The sequence below is a fragment of the Fringilla coelebs genome, assembly GCF_963513975.1.
Source record: "Fringilla coelebs genome assembly, chromosome: 22".
Lineage (NCBI taxonomy): Eukaryota > Metazoa > Chordata > Aves > Passeriformes > Fringillidae > Fringilla > Fringilla coelebs.
The window spans coordinates 3,313,964-3,331,326 of record NC_140048.1 but is presented as its reverse complement, the minus strand read 5'-3'; the positions used below and the strand labels follow the sequence as shown (position 1 = coordinate 3,331,326).

Here is a 17,363-nt window from a genome sequence, read left to right as displayed (position 1 = left end):
GACTGGGCACTTGGATTTATTAAACTTCATCCTGTTAGACTCAGCCCAACTGTTCCAGGTCTCCCTGCAGAGGCCTCCTGCCCTCCAACAGATGGACACATGCTCCCAGCTCAGTGTCATCTGCAGATACACTAATGAAAGACTCAATCCCCTCATCCATGTCATCAATAAAAACATTGAACAGGGCTGGCCCCAGCACAGAGCCCTGAGGGACACCCCTGGTGCCTGGCTGCCAGCTGGATGCAGCACCATCCCCACCCCTCTCAGGGCTGGCCATCCAGCCAGCTCTGAACCCAGCACAGAGTGCTCCTGTCCAAGCCAGGGGCTGCAGCTTTTCCAGGAGTGTGCTGTGGGACACAGTGCCAAAGGCCTCAATGAAGGCCAGGTACACAACATCCACAGCCTTTCCTGCATCCACCAGGAGGGTCACCTGGTCATAAAAGGAGACCAGGTTGGTCAAACACGACCTACCCCTCCTAAACCCCTGCTGGCTAGGTCTGATACCCTGGCCATCCTCTACATGCTACTTGGTGACACTCAGTATAAATTGCTCCATTATTTTGCCAGGTACTGAGAGCAACACCTCTCCAATTTCTGCACAGCCACAGCTACTTCTACAGCCCCACAGACAAGGCAGGATCTGGCTATCAGAGAATCATGGAATCACTGATGTTGGAAAAGATCTCCAGGACCATCAAGTCCAAGCTGTACCCAATGCCCACCCTGTCACCCAGCCCAGAGCACTGAGTGCCATGTCCAGTTGTTCCTTGGACACCTCCAGAGAAGCCCCTTCCAATGCCTGAAAGCCCTTTCCATGAAGAAATTCCTCCTGATTTAGCCTGAACCTCCTCTGGCGCAGCCTGAGGCCATTTCCTCTCATCCTTTCCAAATGCTCTACTTTGTGCCTTAGTCACCAGTCTGAATGCTTGGCTTTGGATAAAATTGCTCCTGGAGTCCTTTATACGAGTGCTGCAGCCAGGCTGCTCATACCTAAGCTGCCAATACCAAGCAATTTCTGTTCTACATGAGGTTCATCAGCTTTTACAGGCACTGCACTGTGTCTCAGGCTGACAATAACGACAAGAGAGCTGGAACAGGTCTAACTCAGAGTCAGTTGGAATAATGAGCAGTTTGAGTTATGTGGGGAGAAAGAGAGTGGCAGCTAAATCCTGCCTGTTGATGCAGTAAATAAAAGGAGAAGTTCTGCCTGTCACTGCTTCTCTTCTGGAGCTGCCAGCAGCTGCTTCCTAATGGCTCCTCCATTATCATTATCACTGGATTACCAGAGTTGCTTTTATCCACTGTGGTAATTAACTGCTGCTTCTGGTATTTCTCTACCCTCACTGAGCTCAAATGTGCAACTTCTTGCCTGAACCACAAATTATATTCAGAGAGATTGTTATGGGGAATTTCAGGTGATTTTCCAATAAGGAAAGGTGCAGGAGCACACATCAGCAAGGGAATGTTGCGATGTTTTCCAGTTTCTTACAAAACTGTGTACAAAAGAAAGGTTCTCACCTGCAGGACTCACCATTTGGTGCAGCTAATGTGGTTTAAGTAGTTTGAACATTATTCTTTAGAATATTGTACATTTAATCTCATAGGTTCTGGGCCTCATTCCAGCATATCCACAGCAGCAAAGGCAGGAGCAAGACCTCCTGTTAACAAATATCAGTAAAAACACCTGTGCAGGAGCTGCCAAAGCCCTGGTTGGTTATTTCTGTTCCAAAACCTCTTGCTGGTCAAAGCTGGAAGCATCCCAAGCACATAATGGTATTCCCAGCCCCAAAATCTGCGAGGTCAAGGTGGTGACAGGTTTATATTTTGCTTCCTTTCCCCATTGACTCCTGATTTCAAACCAAAGAAAGGGTCATCAGTTCCCCACAAATCTTAGCCTCGTTTAAGCACAGCAACAGAGTGTTCACACTGTGGTCTTGGGCTGCTCTCACCATAAGGATTTTTCTTTGCTTTTTATCCAACAGAGATTTACTCCCATTGCTGCAATTTGGACAAAGGACAAGCTAGGAATCCCACAGCAGACACAGAGGAAGCCCACTGGGCTGGCAGCAGGGTTTGAAATCCACATTGTTCTTCCACTGTTATCAGACACAGCTTAAAGGCCCAGCATTGAGTTTGCTTTCACAAACTACAGCAAAACAGTTCCCATTAATACCAACCCTTGCTCCTGCACAAATGTTTAGAAGTCCACGATCTTTGAGATTATTCTGACTTTCCCTTTTTACAGTGTGCTATAAAGTTAAGCATTATTTAAACACAGCTGTTACTGGAAGATACCCATCACATGCTGGACCCCATGGTAAATATCTGCGCTGAACCATGGCAAGGGTGTTGATTAAAGACTTTATTAGCATTCAGGGTAATCTCATAACCCATTTGCTGAGTTGACAGATGAAAATATTTCCCTTGAGAGTCCACTACAGACATGCTCACTGCCTTAAATATTGCTAAACTGTCACACAATTCCTGCCTGATGAGAGGAATATAAAGATACTACATTTCTTATAGATACCAAGAAATAATCCTATGTTAATAACATAGAATTATGAGGCAGGTCTCTACATATCTGAAGATTCAGCCTGTTGTCCTCAGAAATCTCCCTTCAATGGGAGTTATCCAGCTGTATCTTAAAGATGCTTAAAGACAGATCCAGAGACAATGAACAGCTGAGGATCTAATCCTGATTATCTGTAGGAACTTCATTCTGCAAGAGGCAGCTCTGTCTCAAGGATATTGGGCCAAGAGACAATAAGATCTTTGTGATGCATTTATGCAAAACCTACAGTCTCTGAGAAGCAACTGGAAAGAGCAAAGGAGGCAGCCCAGACCAGAACAGCCCTTACCAGTATGCAAAGCCAGGTCTCAGTTCTGATTTTAAGAATGCTGAGCTTTTCTTCTTGTCAGTGCTGTGACGGCTCTGCAACCCTAATCAAGCCATAAATGATTACAGTAAGAGCCATGTGGGGAACAATCAGAGACTGGACTTAGGCACAAGTAATTACCGCTAAGTTTTTGAGCACTGGCAGTGTTTTTTGATCCCATATCAACCCAAATGTTCTTACTCTGACTCTTCCTCTTTTTGTTCCTTCAGGCTCTCAAGCAGAGATTCCTCCAGGACTTCCAGATCTTCCAAGGGAATTCTCAGCAGCCAGCTGACACGGCAGATCAACACCCTGGCTCGAGCATCATAGGATCCTTGAAGAGAGAAAAGCCCAGGAAATCAGTCTGATCAGTCTGATGACACAGTTTAGTTAAGGAGCAGAGTACTCAAGGAATGTGTCACAGAGCAGCTCCTTCCTCCAGGCCCTCTTTTTCTTCCAGGAACATGAGAAGAAACTGATAAATGGAAAATCCTTCTTCCCTGCAAACATAGTCACCACACCAGGTATGGCCTCTTTGGCAGGAAAAGGATCTCAGATCCTTTGGTCTCCATCCTCTGTGGTAGAGGCCTGCTGGCAACTTTCCAACAGAGAAATGCTGCAGCAGGACCACTGCTAACTGGAAATATCAATCATGTCTGTGTGGGTAACTGGGCACAACCCACCTCAACTGCACCACTGCAGGAAGGTGGCAGTTTGTAAAAATGCACCTCCATGCAAAAGCTTTATCTTCTCCTTTGGTGGCAGCAAGAGGCACTCAGGAGTGTAAAGCTACACACTAGCTCCCCCAGCAGCACCACGGACAAATGTTTGCTTTTACACTCCCTGCTGGAGATGCAGGAGTGGACAGTGCACTCAGACAACAGAACTGAATACTCCTGGTATTGTAAGCAGGTGTTCTTTAAGAAAAGACATCTTAGAAGAAAAAACATCTTAAATGTAATAGATTTTAAATCCTTTGTGCCAACTCTTGCTTTTTAAATGTGTTTCTCTCAGCAGCATCTGCTACTTCCTGATGTTTGGTTTTAATAAAGGGTTCTTGGTGCACTCTGGGATGAAAAACACAATCGTTTTTCTCAAGGAGGGTGAAGACTCAATTACAAAGAATGTTAGTGATACCCGCTGCACGTAGATCAAATATGGCATTGGGCAATCTATTAAGATTGTTTATTTATTACCATCATTACCAAGATACCAAACTAATTCTGCAGCCTTAAATGACACTCTGGATCAGGTTTGTGCGTAGTTGAGAAATGAGGACAGGATTTATCTTCACTGCTTCCCGAAATGTGGCACGTCCTGCAAGTCCAGGCAGGTGGAACGAGTCCCCTTCTTTTTTCTGTCTGCTGACACTGCTGGGCTCCTTCCTCCCCAGACTGGTGGGAAGGCAGCAAGGCTTGGAAAGAGATTTCTCCTAAATTCCAGCTTCACAAAATAAGCAGTTTTGCAATAACTGTCTTGTCAATTTTCCATTAAAAATAAAGCAAGAGCAAAAACTTGTTTTGTTCTGCGGTGCAACAGGCTATCAGCAACCAGTGAGTTCTTTCCTGTGAGAGCATGTTAAAACACAGAGATTTAAAAAATGCAAGTAGTGATAGAATCCAGGCTTCTTTTAGAAATGAACATTCTGTTCAGCAGACAGCCTTTATTTAATTAATTTTATCAGACTAATCCATGTAATGGATTGCAAGCCAGAGAATTGTTTTATGTGTAATATAATATATGAGAAAAATCACATTTCTTTATAATGGGCTTCACAGGACACTCTGGAATTTATACCCTGATATTTTTTTTTTCTTTTAGGCAACCAGCAGAAAATATTTTAGGCTGAGATTTTCATAACAGCTTTACTGCCTTCCTAAAGGAAGAGATCACCTCATTCCCTGGCAACACTGGACAAGAACCACCCCACTCCATCACCATTTACATCTGTTTGGCAATGTATGGTGTGTGAAGGTAAGGAGGTGAAGAGCTGCTCAATTTTCAGTGGGTATTATTAACCATTCCTAAAAGAAGAGTTGTTTTTCCTAAAGGGGATGCAGGGTGTGCAGTTTTTGGAGTGTGAAGTTTTTGCCAGAGAGGAAGCTGAGATGAAATAGGATAGTATCTTTTTGAGCATTTCAAAGTATCAGATGTAAACTCAACTATATTATTTTTACAAAGAAAAAGTTAACTTACCATCTTGAAGAGAGAATGATAAAAGGTCCTAAAGAGAAGAAAAAAAAAAAAAAGAATATTCAATTTTAAATTGATGATGTAGGTCTGGAGGGATAAAAACGGAGGCATAAAACCCTTCACACTGACTGAAATTACTGCAGCAGCTCAGTTCATAAGAGGGAAGCAGAAAGTTACAATTCAGTGAGGCAGCACAGAGCAAAACCAGTCCAAAATTCTCTGATGGCCAGTACAAAGGGCTGGACAGAAGCAGATAATGCCTGGTATATGCTAAGGCATCCCACATTTTTTGTTATTTTGTTATGACCCTGATCTCACACCAGACTTCAAAGTTTGGAGGAGCAGGGCTCTAATCCTCCCACGCTAATGCTTTCTACTCCCTACAGTCACATATGCAACACTACCAACATGTTTGAATGTTCCTCTAATGGCCCTTATTTTCTTTGGCATTCTGGGAATTCACAGCTTTAGGCAGTAAGGCTGAACTGGCATGAAGTTCTTTTGGATTAACTGGCTTAAAAAACTCAGAATTTATGGCCATCTGTCAAGATTGAGGGACTTGACTCCTGTGTTGGCTCTTTACCATAAAAAAATGGAAAAACAAATCAATTCAATAGATGGTTTCTATGGATAAATCCATGAAAAAGAGGCCAGTGTTTTTACAACTGTGTTCTCCTCTTTTATTGCCACTGGACAAATTCTAAGCTCTTTATGTGACTACATTAAGCACCAGCTCAGTTGAGCTGCTTCCCTCTCCTACACACAAATACAGCACAGCTGAATTTTACACAGAATCCTTTCAGCCCTCTGGGAACACAAGAAATGCAGCCAAAGATGTAGGAGGCTGCCAAAGAGTTTATGATTATTAGTCCTGTAAGCTCCCAAGCACAGTTTGTATAGTAAAAATGTCTCTAACCTGAGAATCCTACACATGAGGAGTGGAGAATGCAGAACAAACCATCCTGAACTAACCAGAAGAAGACAAACTGCAGACTGCTCCCCAGGCTGGCTTGTGGGGTGTGGGAATTGGAGGCACCAGTACAGAGGGAGGGATGTTACTGGTTTCCCAAAGCCTGAGTACTGGGAGTGCCCAGGGATCAACTATGTGGGCACCATCACCTCCTCTTGGTGGGGAAGGGTTGGCACACAGGTGTCAAAGGCCAGCAGAAGGTGCAGGGCTGGGAGCCTTGAGCAAAAAGCTGACCAAGCAAAGGGCCTCGAGTCTAGCATAAGGTGAAGCTTGTGACCTTGTTGCCACAATTTTCCATGGCCTGCCATAAGCACCCTCTGGAAGAGGTGATGGTTTGTGGGCAATAAACTCTCCCTGAGCGAGGCTCAGGGAGCCAGGGCTGTGACTCAGGTCCTGTCCTGTCTGCCCAGTATCACCTGTGGCACCTCGTAGCAAACCACCCCAAATAAATCTGGCTAAGCATGCACACACGTGCCTTTCAAAAGGTCGGGGAGGCACGTAAGTAAACAGTTGATAAACTGCAACAACTGTTTTTATGGCATCCGTGCCAGTTAGCACATTCAAATTTAGGCTGCAGTTTAGGCTGTGCACGTTCTGCACATGCAGGCAGCTGGAATCCGACCAGCAGTGATTAGATTAGTTCACAACTGGTTTGTTTTCCTCCCTAAGCAGCAGTTGTTATATTGCAGCCTTACTGTGAAGTCAGTGTTTTGAATCTCTATGAAAACTCCATGACAAGACAACCACCCATAGGACTGAGAAGCCTTACAAAAGAAGGGAGTCTTTATTCTTTGCCAGCTTTTTCTGAGTTGATGCAAGTTCAAACCCCATTTCCTTAACAACAGAGAGCCCCAAATCCACATTACACTGAATGTAGGTAGGAAACCACTGGAAAATGGGCATTCCAAGTATATTGAGAGAAATTCATAATAAGAATTTTCAAAGTCTAATCACCTATCACAGCTTCTACACCCCTTTTATTACATTGCCTTCCCATACCACACCCATAGCCTGCTATGACTACTGTCTTTAAAGGATTCAGTTACCACCATCTGCCTGCGTGCTAGTCATCTGCAATGACACAAAAGACACAAAGATAACAATCCATAATCCTCAGATGTTCACTGAATCAATGGAGAGCTCACATCTAATCTCCTGACTTCATGGATCATCTCTTCAGCTCCTTTGACATGAAGAGCTTTCAAAAAATGCAGCATTAGTGCCAGCAAGGCCCTGCCACTGAACACGCCGAGCAATTAAAGCAGATACTTAATAAACAGTAAATATTGCATCATCAGCAGCTGAATACAAAGGAACACTAGAACCATAAAGCAAAAGATCAATAATTCATAAAGCTCTGTCCCGTAGCTTGTTTATTTCCAGGTAAGAAGGAAAAAGCTGATCTCAGCTTATCGTTGATGTTTGCCACACACCAGGGTTTTTTCCCAGACACAGGTCTGCTGCCTTGCACTACTGAAGTCTTTCACTCTGCCTCTCCTCTGACAAAATCAATCATCTTGCCCACATGTAGATAACTGTGTAAGAGATTGCTGCTGTGGCATTAAACTGATAGTTATTCCTCATCTTTGCTTTCAACTGATCAAAGTTTTCCATGGTTTCTCTATTCCACCAAAATCCAGGGGATATCCTCAGTTTCCTGTCAGGGCAAAATCACATGTGCTCCCACTGATCCAGAGCCACGTTTGTACAAGCACATGGAGCCCTCATGCAGCATAAACTCAGAGCAAGCACAAGCTAAATTTCATCCTTAATAACTCAGCAACAGCACAGGAAAACCTGCCTCAATGCAGAGAATCCATCCGGAGGCAGAGAGAATGAGGGAAACAATACAGGAAGCACATCAAGGCAGAAAGAATGAGTGTGGATGTATTGAATTTGAGGAAACAGCATCCAAAGAGCCACGTTTAGAAGATCTGCTCTAAATTATTAAGATCTCTGTTGCTGTCCTTGTACTATTGTAGGACTTTGGGCACTGGAACATTTGGACCAGGAGCAGATCCTCTGAGGCATTTCATGGACTGACAGGAGAGAGAAAAGGCTGGCTGAGGAAATGGGAGCCGGTCAAGGTGACCAGAGAAGTTCACTGCTCTCTTATCTCCCCTAATACAGCCGAGTTCTCACATCTGCTGTTCTGCCAGGCCATTGCTCAAGGTGAGTGAGTGATAGCCCTTAATCAGTCAATATCAGAGCACTGGGTGTACGTCTGGCTCAGGGTGACAGCGCCTATGTTCTGTATGGCACCAGCAGCAGCTTAATGCTCTCTTCACCCTGCATGGCATAACATGAGGTTGGATTAGCAAAGATCTTCCCCAGCAAAAGCAAACGCTGCCAAAATGCTTCACCTCTTTTATCTTTCTACCAGCTTTTACAGCAGAACATTATGGAGCAGTCCCAGTTTCACTTCCTCAGTGAAAGAAAATAAAGTCACAATAATTTCCTTCTGGTCAAAATGTACTCTGGGAAAAAGACTTTGGAAATTGTGCTCCTTGGAGCATGTGTGTGGAGGTGGTTTGTGATACATATATAGTGAAGGAGCTTTCAAACAAGTGAGAATCGTGTCTACTGTGTTCAGGGTGTCACTAAAATCTGTACAACATGTGTATAAATGGAGACCACTGCAGTAACACAAAGCAAAAACTTCGTCAGTTCTCTGTTCTGTAGAGTGAAACCATCAAAGACACAGCAGACAGTGACCATGCTTCATGTTCATCATTTCCATGAGGTCTTTATGGATAGACTGCCAGTCCCCCCACAGCTGCTTATAAATAAATGCCTATCAGAAATATTGATTTCATTTCCCAGACTGCACAAACAGCACTTCAGCTGCAAACAGACAGATATGACAAAGCTTTTTGCAAAGCAAACAAGGGCAAGGGGAGCACATGGACTTACCTGAGTAATAAGAAGTGGATTTTCTTTCAATATGGGATCCTTCAGCAAAATTTCAGTGAAAGTTTCTGTGCCCTCACCTCCTAAGCCATCAGCAAAGGCTGTCATGGCAGGCAAGACAGCATCAGGCAGGTTCAGCCACTTCACAAAGCCCTTGATGAATTCTGTCCTGAAGGAGCTGTAAGGCAACAGAAGCAGTTAAGGCTTCACAATTGGATATTTCAAGGCTCTACAACTGGGTATTTTTGGAAGCTTTGAACAGTCCTTGGTTTTAAACATTGGTTCACACAAAAATCAAAGCATCAGGAATCAGAAGGTGAATTGCTAAACAAACGGGCTAAATAAACAAGGAAATAATCTGAGTGGGACAAAAGCTTGCTTCAGTACATGCTTTGATGTCTGCAGTGTTAACAGATGTGTTTTGTGCTGAATTGTAAAAGCCTTACAGGTGCAAGAGAAAAAGGATCTTCCACTCCCCCAGCTTCAGAGGACCCCGCAGAGTCTGATACCAGCTCTGGCTGAGCCACCACCCAAACTCCACCTGGCCTGCCCGAGCCTGGCTCCACTCGTACCTTTGCTCGTTTTCAGGGAACAGCCAGGCGAGGGATATCCCGCAGAGCGCCGCGTACGCGAACCTCCCGGCTTCAGGCAGCTGCCGGCCCAGGAGCGCACCCGGCTCCCTCTCCCCGCCGTGCTCAGCCTCCTTCTGCTGTTTCGAAGCCCAGCCTTTGCACTTCTCCTCCGCAGCCATTTTCACCTGCAAGTTCAAGGAGGAAAAAGCAGCAGAAAAAACCAACAATAAACAGTTGGAAACCAGGAAGTGAGGAGACAAATTGCCTTTTGTTTTCACTGCCACACTTACAACCGGAATTAAATCGAGTCTGACCAGGTCCAGCCTGTCTGTTGCTCCCAACACACTGCTGTGACCAAAGAAGACACAGGAACAGGACACAGATGAACAGTTCACCAATTCTCAAATGCTTTGCACAAAATTAGCTGACAATAAATATTTCCACCTGCACAAGGACAAGTTCCCTTTGGGATGTAAAAGGGTTGGGCTCCGTTCAGGCCTATCAGTCCCACATTTAATGCAAAAATAACATGAAAATAAAAGTTCTGCCCCTGGTGTAGGGACCAGTACATCTGCCTGGGAAATAATTTTCCTCTCTCATCCTCAGCCCAAATTGCTCCTGTTTGTTCTGCTGACACCATTAGGAAAGCTGAGTCCAGCTGCAGCCTCTGAGAAGGATTGTGATGTGTCCCATGGTCATTGCTGTGCTTTGCTTGTAATATTCCTCCCTTATACAATCTACCACTGCTCTTTCCCTAAAAATAAGACCCCTGTACCACACAGACCATGAGCTGGGCCAAGATATTATTTTTTAGTGTAGATGTGCACACTTCCAAGTGATGGGCTTCCAACTGCTCCCCTGATGGTGCCAGCAGCAAACTGAGACCTCAGGCAGAGATGACAACAGCTACCTCATTTCAATTCAATCTGCATAACAACCTGTTCCAGGGCTCACTTCCATCACCTGGAATTTCTACTGATGACCTTAAGATCAATCAGTTTCTAAGGGGCCTAAATCACCCATTTCATTTTATAGTTCAAATTAAAATGTTTCCTTTCTTCCACACCCTGGCTAAATAGAAATTAGGAGCCCATGACACTAGAAGTGACTCCCAGGGGATGCAGACCATTTATGGATCATTTTAGAGCCCTAAAAGAAAAAACTTCAACAGGAGTTGCTCTTTTGAAAGAGAATTTATTATCTGCATGCCATCTGTCATGGTCCTTTAAGAAAGGTGTCTGTCCTGCCCTCCCACTCAGAAACCCTAAACATCCAGACTTCCAAACCAATTTTCCCAGGAATAATCTAATGCTAAAGTTTCAATAATTTTACAATTATTTGTCATGTCTGCTTACCTCTGAACACATTGTGGGAGACAGCACTCCCATATATTTAAAAAAACAACCCTTCCCTGACAGATTTATTGATTTCTTAGCTTGGGCTCATATGAAAAGTGAAGCAGCTAAAAAAGATCCATGAGCAGTACAACTGTTTAACCTAATTTCCTAATAACATAAAATATGGAGCAATAATGGAGCAACACCGTGGTGGCTCCTGGCATGCAACAAATAATTCAGTGTGCTGAGAAGCTAAAATACCAGAGAAAGTTTCTGGAAGGCATTGCTCTGAAGATGCTCAGATCACTGTACTTCCCTCTACACAGGTATCTTTTTCCTTATAAACATGTAGGAATAAACTGGCTTGGAATTTTCAGACATACAGCGTAAAAAAATAGGCAGTGTGTAATTTACTAAAGAAAACATGGGGCAAGAAGTTTTGCCACAAATCCAAGATTCCAAAAGTTTTTAAGTCTCACGGAACTGGAATTCTGATCCCTGCCTCAAACAATGTAGTTCAGCAATCAACAGCATTGCCATAATCTGAACTGTCACTTGAAAGAGAATTTTTTTATCACTTCCAGATCTCATTTTTCAGACAAAACCCTTTGTTTTCTTGAGAAATGATGTATTTTATACAGCAAATAACACAATCCTGTTTGGAAAGCAGAAAGACAATTCCTTTGGGGATCTAAAGCTGTACGATACACGTGTTCCCTGCAGCTGAAGGAGGAAATAGAGATAGGCTGGCATCGTGTTTGTACTAAACTGTGACAAAGGCAACCAAACCATCATCTCCACAACCTCCCAAAGTTAATGAGGCATCTCATTAACTTCAGAGGAGCGGTTGTAGGTAATTATTCAGATGGGGTTGGCCAAAGATTTCCTTGTAAGGCATGCTGGAGACTGCACAGCCCAGCTGTGGTTACACATCACACACAACGCTGTGACCGTGGAAACATTTGGGCAAAAGAGATTTTTTGGGGATCTGCACATGGCTCCAGAGGTGCTGGGAACACCACAGCCTCTGCTTTTAATCTGTAGATACGAGGTATAAACATGGAATGCCGTTAATTCAGTTCTGTCTTGATGCAAGAACACATAAATGCGTTATGGATGGGCCACAGGGATAAAAGCCCGAGGGGGCAGGGACACGGGAAAGCCCAAAGCTACAGCAGTTGGAAAAATGAGCGTGTTAAATTCAGTTAATCCTAAGGCTAGCACAGCAGCGGCTGAGAAGCGATGTCCTCACAGTGAAGTGAGCAAAGCTGCGGAGAGGGAACAGCACATGGAGAAGCGTGAAGGCAGCACCTCAGCTGGGGAAGCTGCGAGGGCGGACACCGCCACAGCGGCCCGTGTTCACGTTTACCACAAGTCCTTCACGCCTGAAGCCTCTGCCCATCCAACACAAGCGCTTATTTACGGAATGCGGCGCTTCTGGCTACGCTGAGGGGAGGGAAGCAGCGGCCAGAGCAAGGGAGCGGCCTGAAGGGACGGGACGGCCCCGCCCGCTCGCCCCTCAGCCCGCGGCGCTGCCCCCGCCCAGCCCCTCTCCCACCCGCCCGGCCCCGACCTGCCGCCGGCCCGGCCGTGTAGCGAGCACCGGGAACCGAGCACCGCGAACCGGGAACCGAGCACCGACTACCGCCGCCAGCGCCCGCCCCTTCCTGCCCGGCCCGGCCCGGCCCGGCCTGCCCGCCGGCGCTGGCCGAGTGCGTGGAGGGCGGGAGCCGCGCTGGGCTGAGGGCGTGGAGGGCGCTGAGGGGATCGCGGAATACTCTGAACTGGAAGGGACCCGCCGTGACCATAAAGTCCAACTGCTGAAGGGAATGGCCCGCAGAAGGGATCAAACCCACCATCTCGGGGTTGTCAGTACCATGCTCCAACCAAGCGAGCCGACCCCGGGATCACCTGAGGGCATGGCGAGGGCTGAGGGGATGCTGCCTAGCCCCATTTCTCATTATAATTCCCTCTCTCTCAGGCCACAGTGTATTACCCAGTCACTATCCGAAATCAGGAGCTAGCCAGGTAAGGTAAGGGCATTGGACTTCAGAGCTGAAACTTTCTTAACAAAATGAGCAGCATGAATTACACTTGAGTGCAAGTAAATCCTTTACATTTTGGAATAGGAATATAATGCCATTAGCCTTTTCTCTATAAACTTACTTGCCCCTTCATAGTCTTGCATGTTTATTGAGCCTAATTATCTTGTCAGATGGGAATGTGTTCAAAAGATAGCAGGTTCCAGAGCCTCATGACTGCCACCAGCATCGGTGAACTCTGAATCACCTGGGTGTTAGTGGCTCTCAGGCTGAAAAACATTTCAGTGGAGCTGCTGAAGGAAAACTTGGAAGGTGCTGCACTGTAACTCTGTGGATCCATAAGGATTCTTTCAGAGGGCCAGTCTCGCCCTGGAAATCACACTTCTGTATGCTGCCCTTTTTCCTGTTGACCAGTTTTTTTTGGCTCTGTAGAAAGTAGTGTAATAAAACAATTCTTTTGTAAGGGTAGGGTGAAGCATAATAAGAGATTTCACTGGTCATATTCGTTCTGTTTTCATTTCTTCACACCCATGTGCTGAAAACATACATTTGCTTGCAGGATCCCTTGTGAGTGACCTGTTCAGGCCAATATTAATTCATTTGTTGCAGACCTTTACAGTACCAGTCACCCAACAAGAATATTCTCTGTGAGCTTTAAGACTTGCCCAGTGTTTCTAAAATTATTTTCAGTACAGCTAAATATCTGGTCCAGTCTTTATATTTGGAATAATACAGTATTTGGGTTTAAAACTACCTGCCTTTTTTCCCAGGTGGAAAGCTATTTTTCTGGTTGGTTATTAGCAAATGTCATATGTATTCTGCAGTAAGCCTGATGCTGTCCAAAGAGATGAGAAAATCCAAAGGATTTATATCCCCTGAAGGCTCCCATTCCTGGCAGAAAATAAACCTGTGTTTTCCAAGACTTCAGCTGCACAAGAGCTCCTACCCTCTAAGTCCAACCTGTTTTATCTGCTGTGAGACACTCTGTGTATTTATATACTGAACAACTGCAGGACATCAGTTTCCATTCTTATCAAACACAAATATTTACCTGATCCAAGGTCTCCTGAGATCCTTGACACTGTTAAACGTGCAGTTTAACTAGAGAAATCTATTTTTTTCCCTTTAGTTTAATTTTAGCTGGGTTTCAGAGTATTTTCTTAGCAACTAAGTATTTCTTTAAATGAAGGAACACTCCAACACATTACTGCTTTGCTTTACTCACCAGCTCAGCTCTGCAGAATCCCTAATATGCTTTCTCAGCTGCAATTCCTGTCAATAATGAGATTTGAAATTGTTTTGACATGAATTGTCAATGAGGAATTGAAACAAAGAAGTCAATGAGCAATTCATATTATTTAAATTTAATGGTGACATTCCATTTAAAAATATCACATGTGTGTGGCGCAGCAGTCAGTGGATTTCTGTTTACCTCTGTGAGCATCTTCAAGGGCAATGTAAAGGGGGCAAGAAGAGAGGTCCTGCAGGTTGCCAGATAAAGGAATTCAGGTGAGAGGAACTATTTCAGTGCTAAATAATGTGGGGAATTTGGAGGGTCATGAGGTTTTTGAGCCTTGCCCTTTGCAAGCCACAAACCAAGATCAGGAGTGTTGATTTTGCCTCTTCCTCTCCAATTTTACGTGTAACTTCAAATGACATCAACCGACATCCCTGCCAGGGATTGAGGTGATCATCTGGGTTAAAAAAACTCTCTTCCAAACACCCACTCCCTGATTTAGCAGCCTTATTTCCCACTCTGTCCCCAAGGAAAGGTGTCCATGCTTTCAGAGTGGGAACAGCAACCCTGGGGTTTTGCAGGACATCCCAGGTGTTCAGATAACATCCCGCAGGGCTGATCAGGAGGGGACACAGACATGAACAAAATGGCAAAAGCAAACCAACACAATTACAAAAAAAAAAGAAAAGTGTGAAAACACATAAATATCATCATATAAATAGTTCATTTTGTTTGCAGTAATGAAATTTAACAACAGTGTGCATTGGTATTGAGCCAGCTCAGCCAACTGTTGAATTTATTCTCTGAGAGATTGTTTTTAAGTCCAAAACTCACTGGTGTGCTCGGCGTGCACCTTGGCCTGGTCCCTGATCTCTGGGACAGGCAGGTTAATTGTTCAGGCAACAGTAACAATGTGGATCTCCTTGTCACAGGAGGCAGGGGAGTCCTTCTTGCACCTGCAGTGGAATTTAGGAGTGCAGCAAAGCACCAGAGACATGAGCAGCCCCAAAGTAAGGAGGAGACAAATTACCCATTTCACCCTCCCTGAGTACATGAAGGGGAGGATGAGCATGGCGAGGATCACCCCAAGCAGCAGGAGCAGCAGGAGTCTCTGCACAGCCTGGCTGCTGTGTGCTGGGCTGGTTTCCTCTGTGTTCAAAATGTCTTGGCTGCTCTGAGTCCAGCTGTTGCCATCCGGCCCCATGGCACAGATGTACACCTCAGGGCTTGAATCAAGGTTCTCCAAGCGCTCCAGGATGTCTTCTTTGTTCTGGAGCGTGCGGATGAGCCCTCCCGACACGAAGGTGGGTTTTCTGCAGAGAGGGCAGGTGATTGTCCAGGTGTTCTCCTCTTTCCTGAGGATCAGCTTGAGGCAGACGGCGCAGAAGGTGTGCTGGCAGTCCAGGAGCTTTGGGACTCTGTAGATGCTGTACTTGTTGAAGCAGATCATGCAGTCCATGTCCAGGGTGGCTGTGTCTGAGCTCTGGTGGTTCAGGTCCAACGTGCTCATTTCGGGAGAGTTTGTGTCTGTTAGCACAGCAAGCGGCTTTGAGTTTGGAGAGTCTTGTTCCAAAACTGCTGGTTTAAAGGCAGCAGGACTGTCTCTCTCTGTTCCTGAAGGTCTCTCCATTTCTTCAGGACACTTTTCCGTGAATCCCACTCTCTTCTCACGTTTTGAGTTTTGTGTTACGGATCCTGCTTTGCTCATTTCTGCAGCACCTCCTGCCACGGGCACTGGACTGTTTGCCTCAGCCTGCAGTACTCCAGGAGCTGACGATCTGTTTTCCTTGTTTGGCTTGTCAGTGGATTTCTCCATGGAGATAAACCTCGGTGCAGCTTGTCTCCCCTTAGCTGAAGGATTTCCTGAGTCTCTGGCTCCTTTTATGTGTTGCTGTATTCCTGCTGTATGCCTGATTGATTGGTGAGAGCCTTAAGCCAGTCATGCTCTTACAATATGATGTTTTTATGACATGGGGAGCAGAGTTAATGATTGACTTCCCAGCCAAGACAGTTTACAATGACTGATAATATCAGTGGGCAATTCCTGTCCGGAAGCAGACTCCATGGCATTAGCAGACCACTCTGACAGCCAGACACTACCATTATTATTAAATTAGAACTCTCTTAAATGAAAGCAATTTCACTGTTCTCCAAACGGTGCTCTGCTAGACAGTGACAGGCTTGGGGGAATTACCTGTTTCTAACATTGGTGTGCTGAATGCAGTACTTTGATTAAAGCATATCTATCACCAGTTCTGGGCTCTCTGGGTAGGAAGTTTGCTCTTGGTTTAGAAACACTTACTACCCCACAGCACCAAGTGATGAATGAGATTGAAATTACTAATTTGACTGTTGAATGTCCAGTTATTATTAGCTCTTTTATCATAGGTTTTTTCAACCTAGGATAACTCTTTTTCCTGTTTGTTTTAGTCATCACAAGGTTTCCAGTACAAACTGAAGCATGACAGGCTCACACAGGATCTCTCAGAGCCCATGAAAGAGATCAGAAAACTAAAAGCAAGACCAGTGTTCTAGAGGGTGGGACCATCTTCTTTCCTGTGGTGTTCACCAAACAACCTCATGCACTTGGGAATGCCCTTCTTGAGTGATTTTGTGAATATTCATCTCTTCTGGAAAAAATGCCTGAACAAAATCCCTCATTTCTTTCTGTCCGTAATTTCTTTCTGCCTTGCAGTAAAATGCAGATAGTTTCTCAGCAAGAATCCCATGGAAGGAAGGAATGAAAGAAGGAAGGGAAGGCTCACTAATCCCAAAAAGCCAGATGAGGTCAGTGTTAGCAGCAGAAGACACAAAGTACCACACTGGTAGCCTCAAGTGCACCTGAATGCTCACACTGCCTGTGCCCCCAAGTCCCAACCCCTCCCTCCCACAGAGGAGCAGCAGAAAGAAATGAAACAACTGCAGATGAGGAGGGCAAGGAGTTCAGGAAGGCTCTAATCTCATGAACTCACCGGAGGGGGATGAGGTGAGAAGAACTTGTTCTTATTTGCTGAGAAATAGAAGGTTTGTCGTAAGCAAACTTCGTCAAAGTGCCTGGGCATTGCTGTGTTTCTGCTGACGTGGCATGAGGTGGTGATTGATGGACTTTTAGATTACCCCAAATTTTAGGAGCCTGAGTTGCAGAAGCTGGTATCAAAGTGCAGGAATGTCTGGAAGTAGGCTGGTGAACTGCAAGACTGATTTCTCTTTAGAAAGAAAATTT

At 45.0% G+C, this 17,363-nt stretch overlaps 2 protein-coding genes across 3 annotated transcripts in view; both read right to left on the bottom strand.

Moving 5' to 3' along the window:
- The window catches only part of TMCO4 (transmembrane and coiled-coil domains 4), a 38,015-nt gene extending 25,503 nt beyond the window's left edge, over nt 1-12,512 (bottom strand). For both annotated transcript variants that reach the window (XM_084220182.1, XM_084220183.1), the window contains exons 1-5: nt 12,435-12,512; nt 9,525-9,709; nt 8,956-9,130; nt 5,076-5,103; nt 3,081-3,213 (exon numbers count right to left, since the gene is read on the bottom strand). In XM_084220182.1, coding sequence (XP_084076308.1) covers nt 3,081-3,213; nt 5,076-5,103; nt 8,956-9,130; nt 9,525-9,703 — 515 coding nt within the window. In that variant the 5' untranslated portion in view covers nt 9,704-9,709; nt 12,435-12,512. The remainder of the gene's footprint in view (nt 1-3,080; nt 3,214-5,075; nt 5,104-8,955; nt 9,131-9,524; nt 9,710-12,434) is intronic.
- A 2,523-nt stretch (nt 12,513-15,035) lies between these two features.
- Nucleotides 15,036-16,386, bottom strand: RNF186 (ring finger protein 186; the record flags this gene model as incomplete). The annotated part of the gene is made up of 1 exon (XM_084220235.1): nt 15,036-16,386. Exon 1 carries the CDS (start codon nt 15,954-15,956, stop codon nt 15,036-15,038), a length of 921 nt encoding a protein of 306 aa, XP_084076361.1. The 5' UTR covers nt 15,957-16,386.
- Between the last annotated feature and the right edge of the window lie 977 nt (nt 16,387-17,363).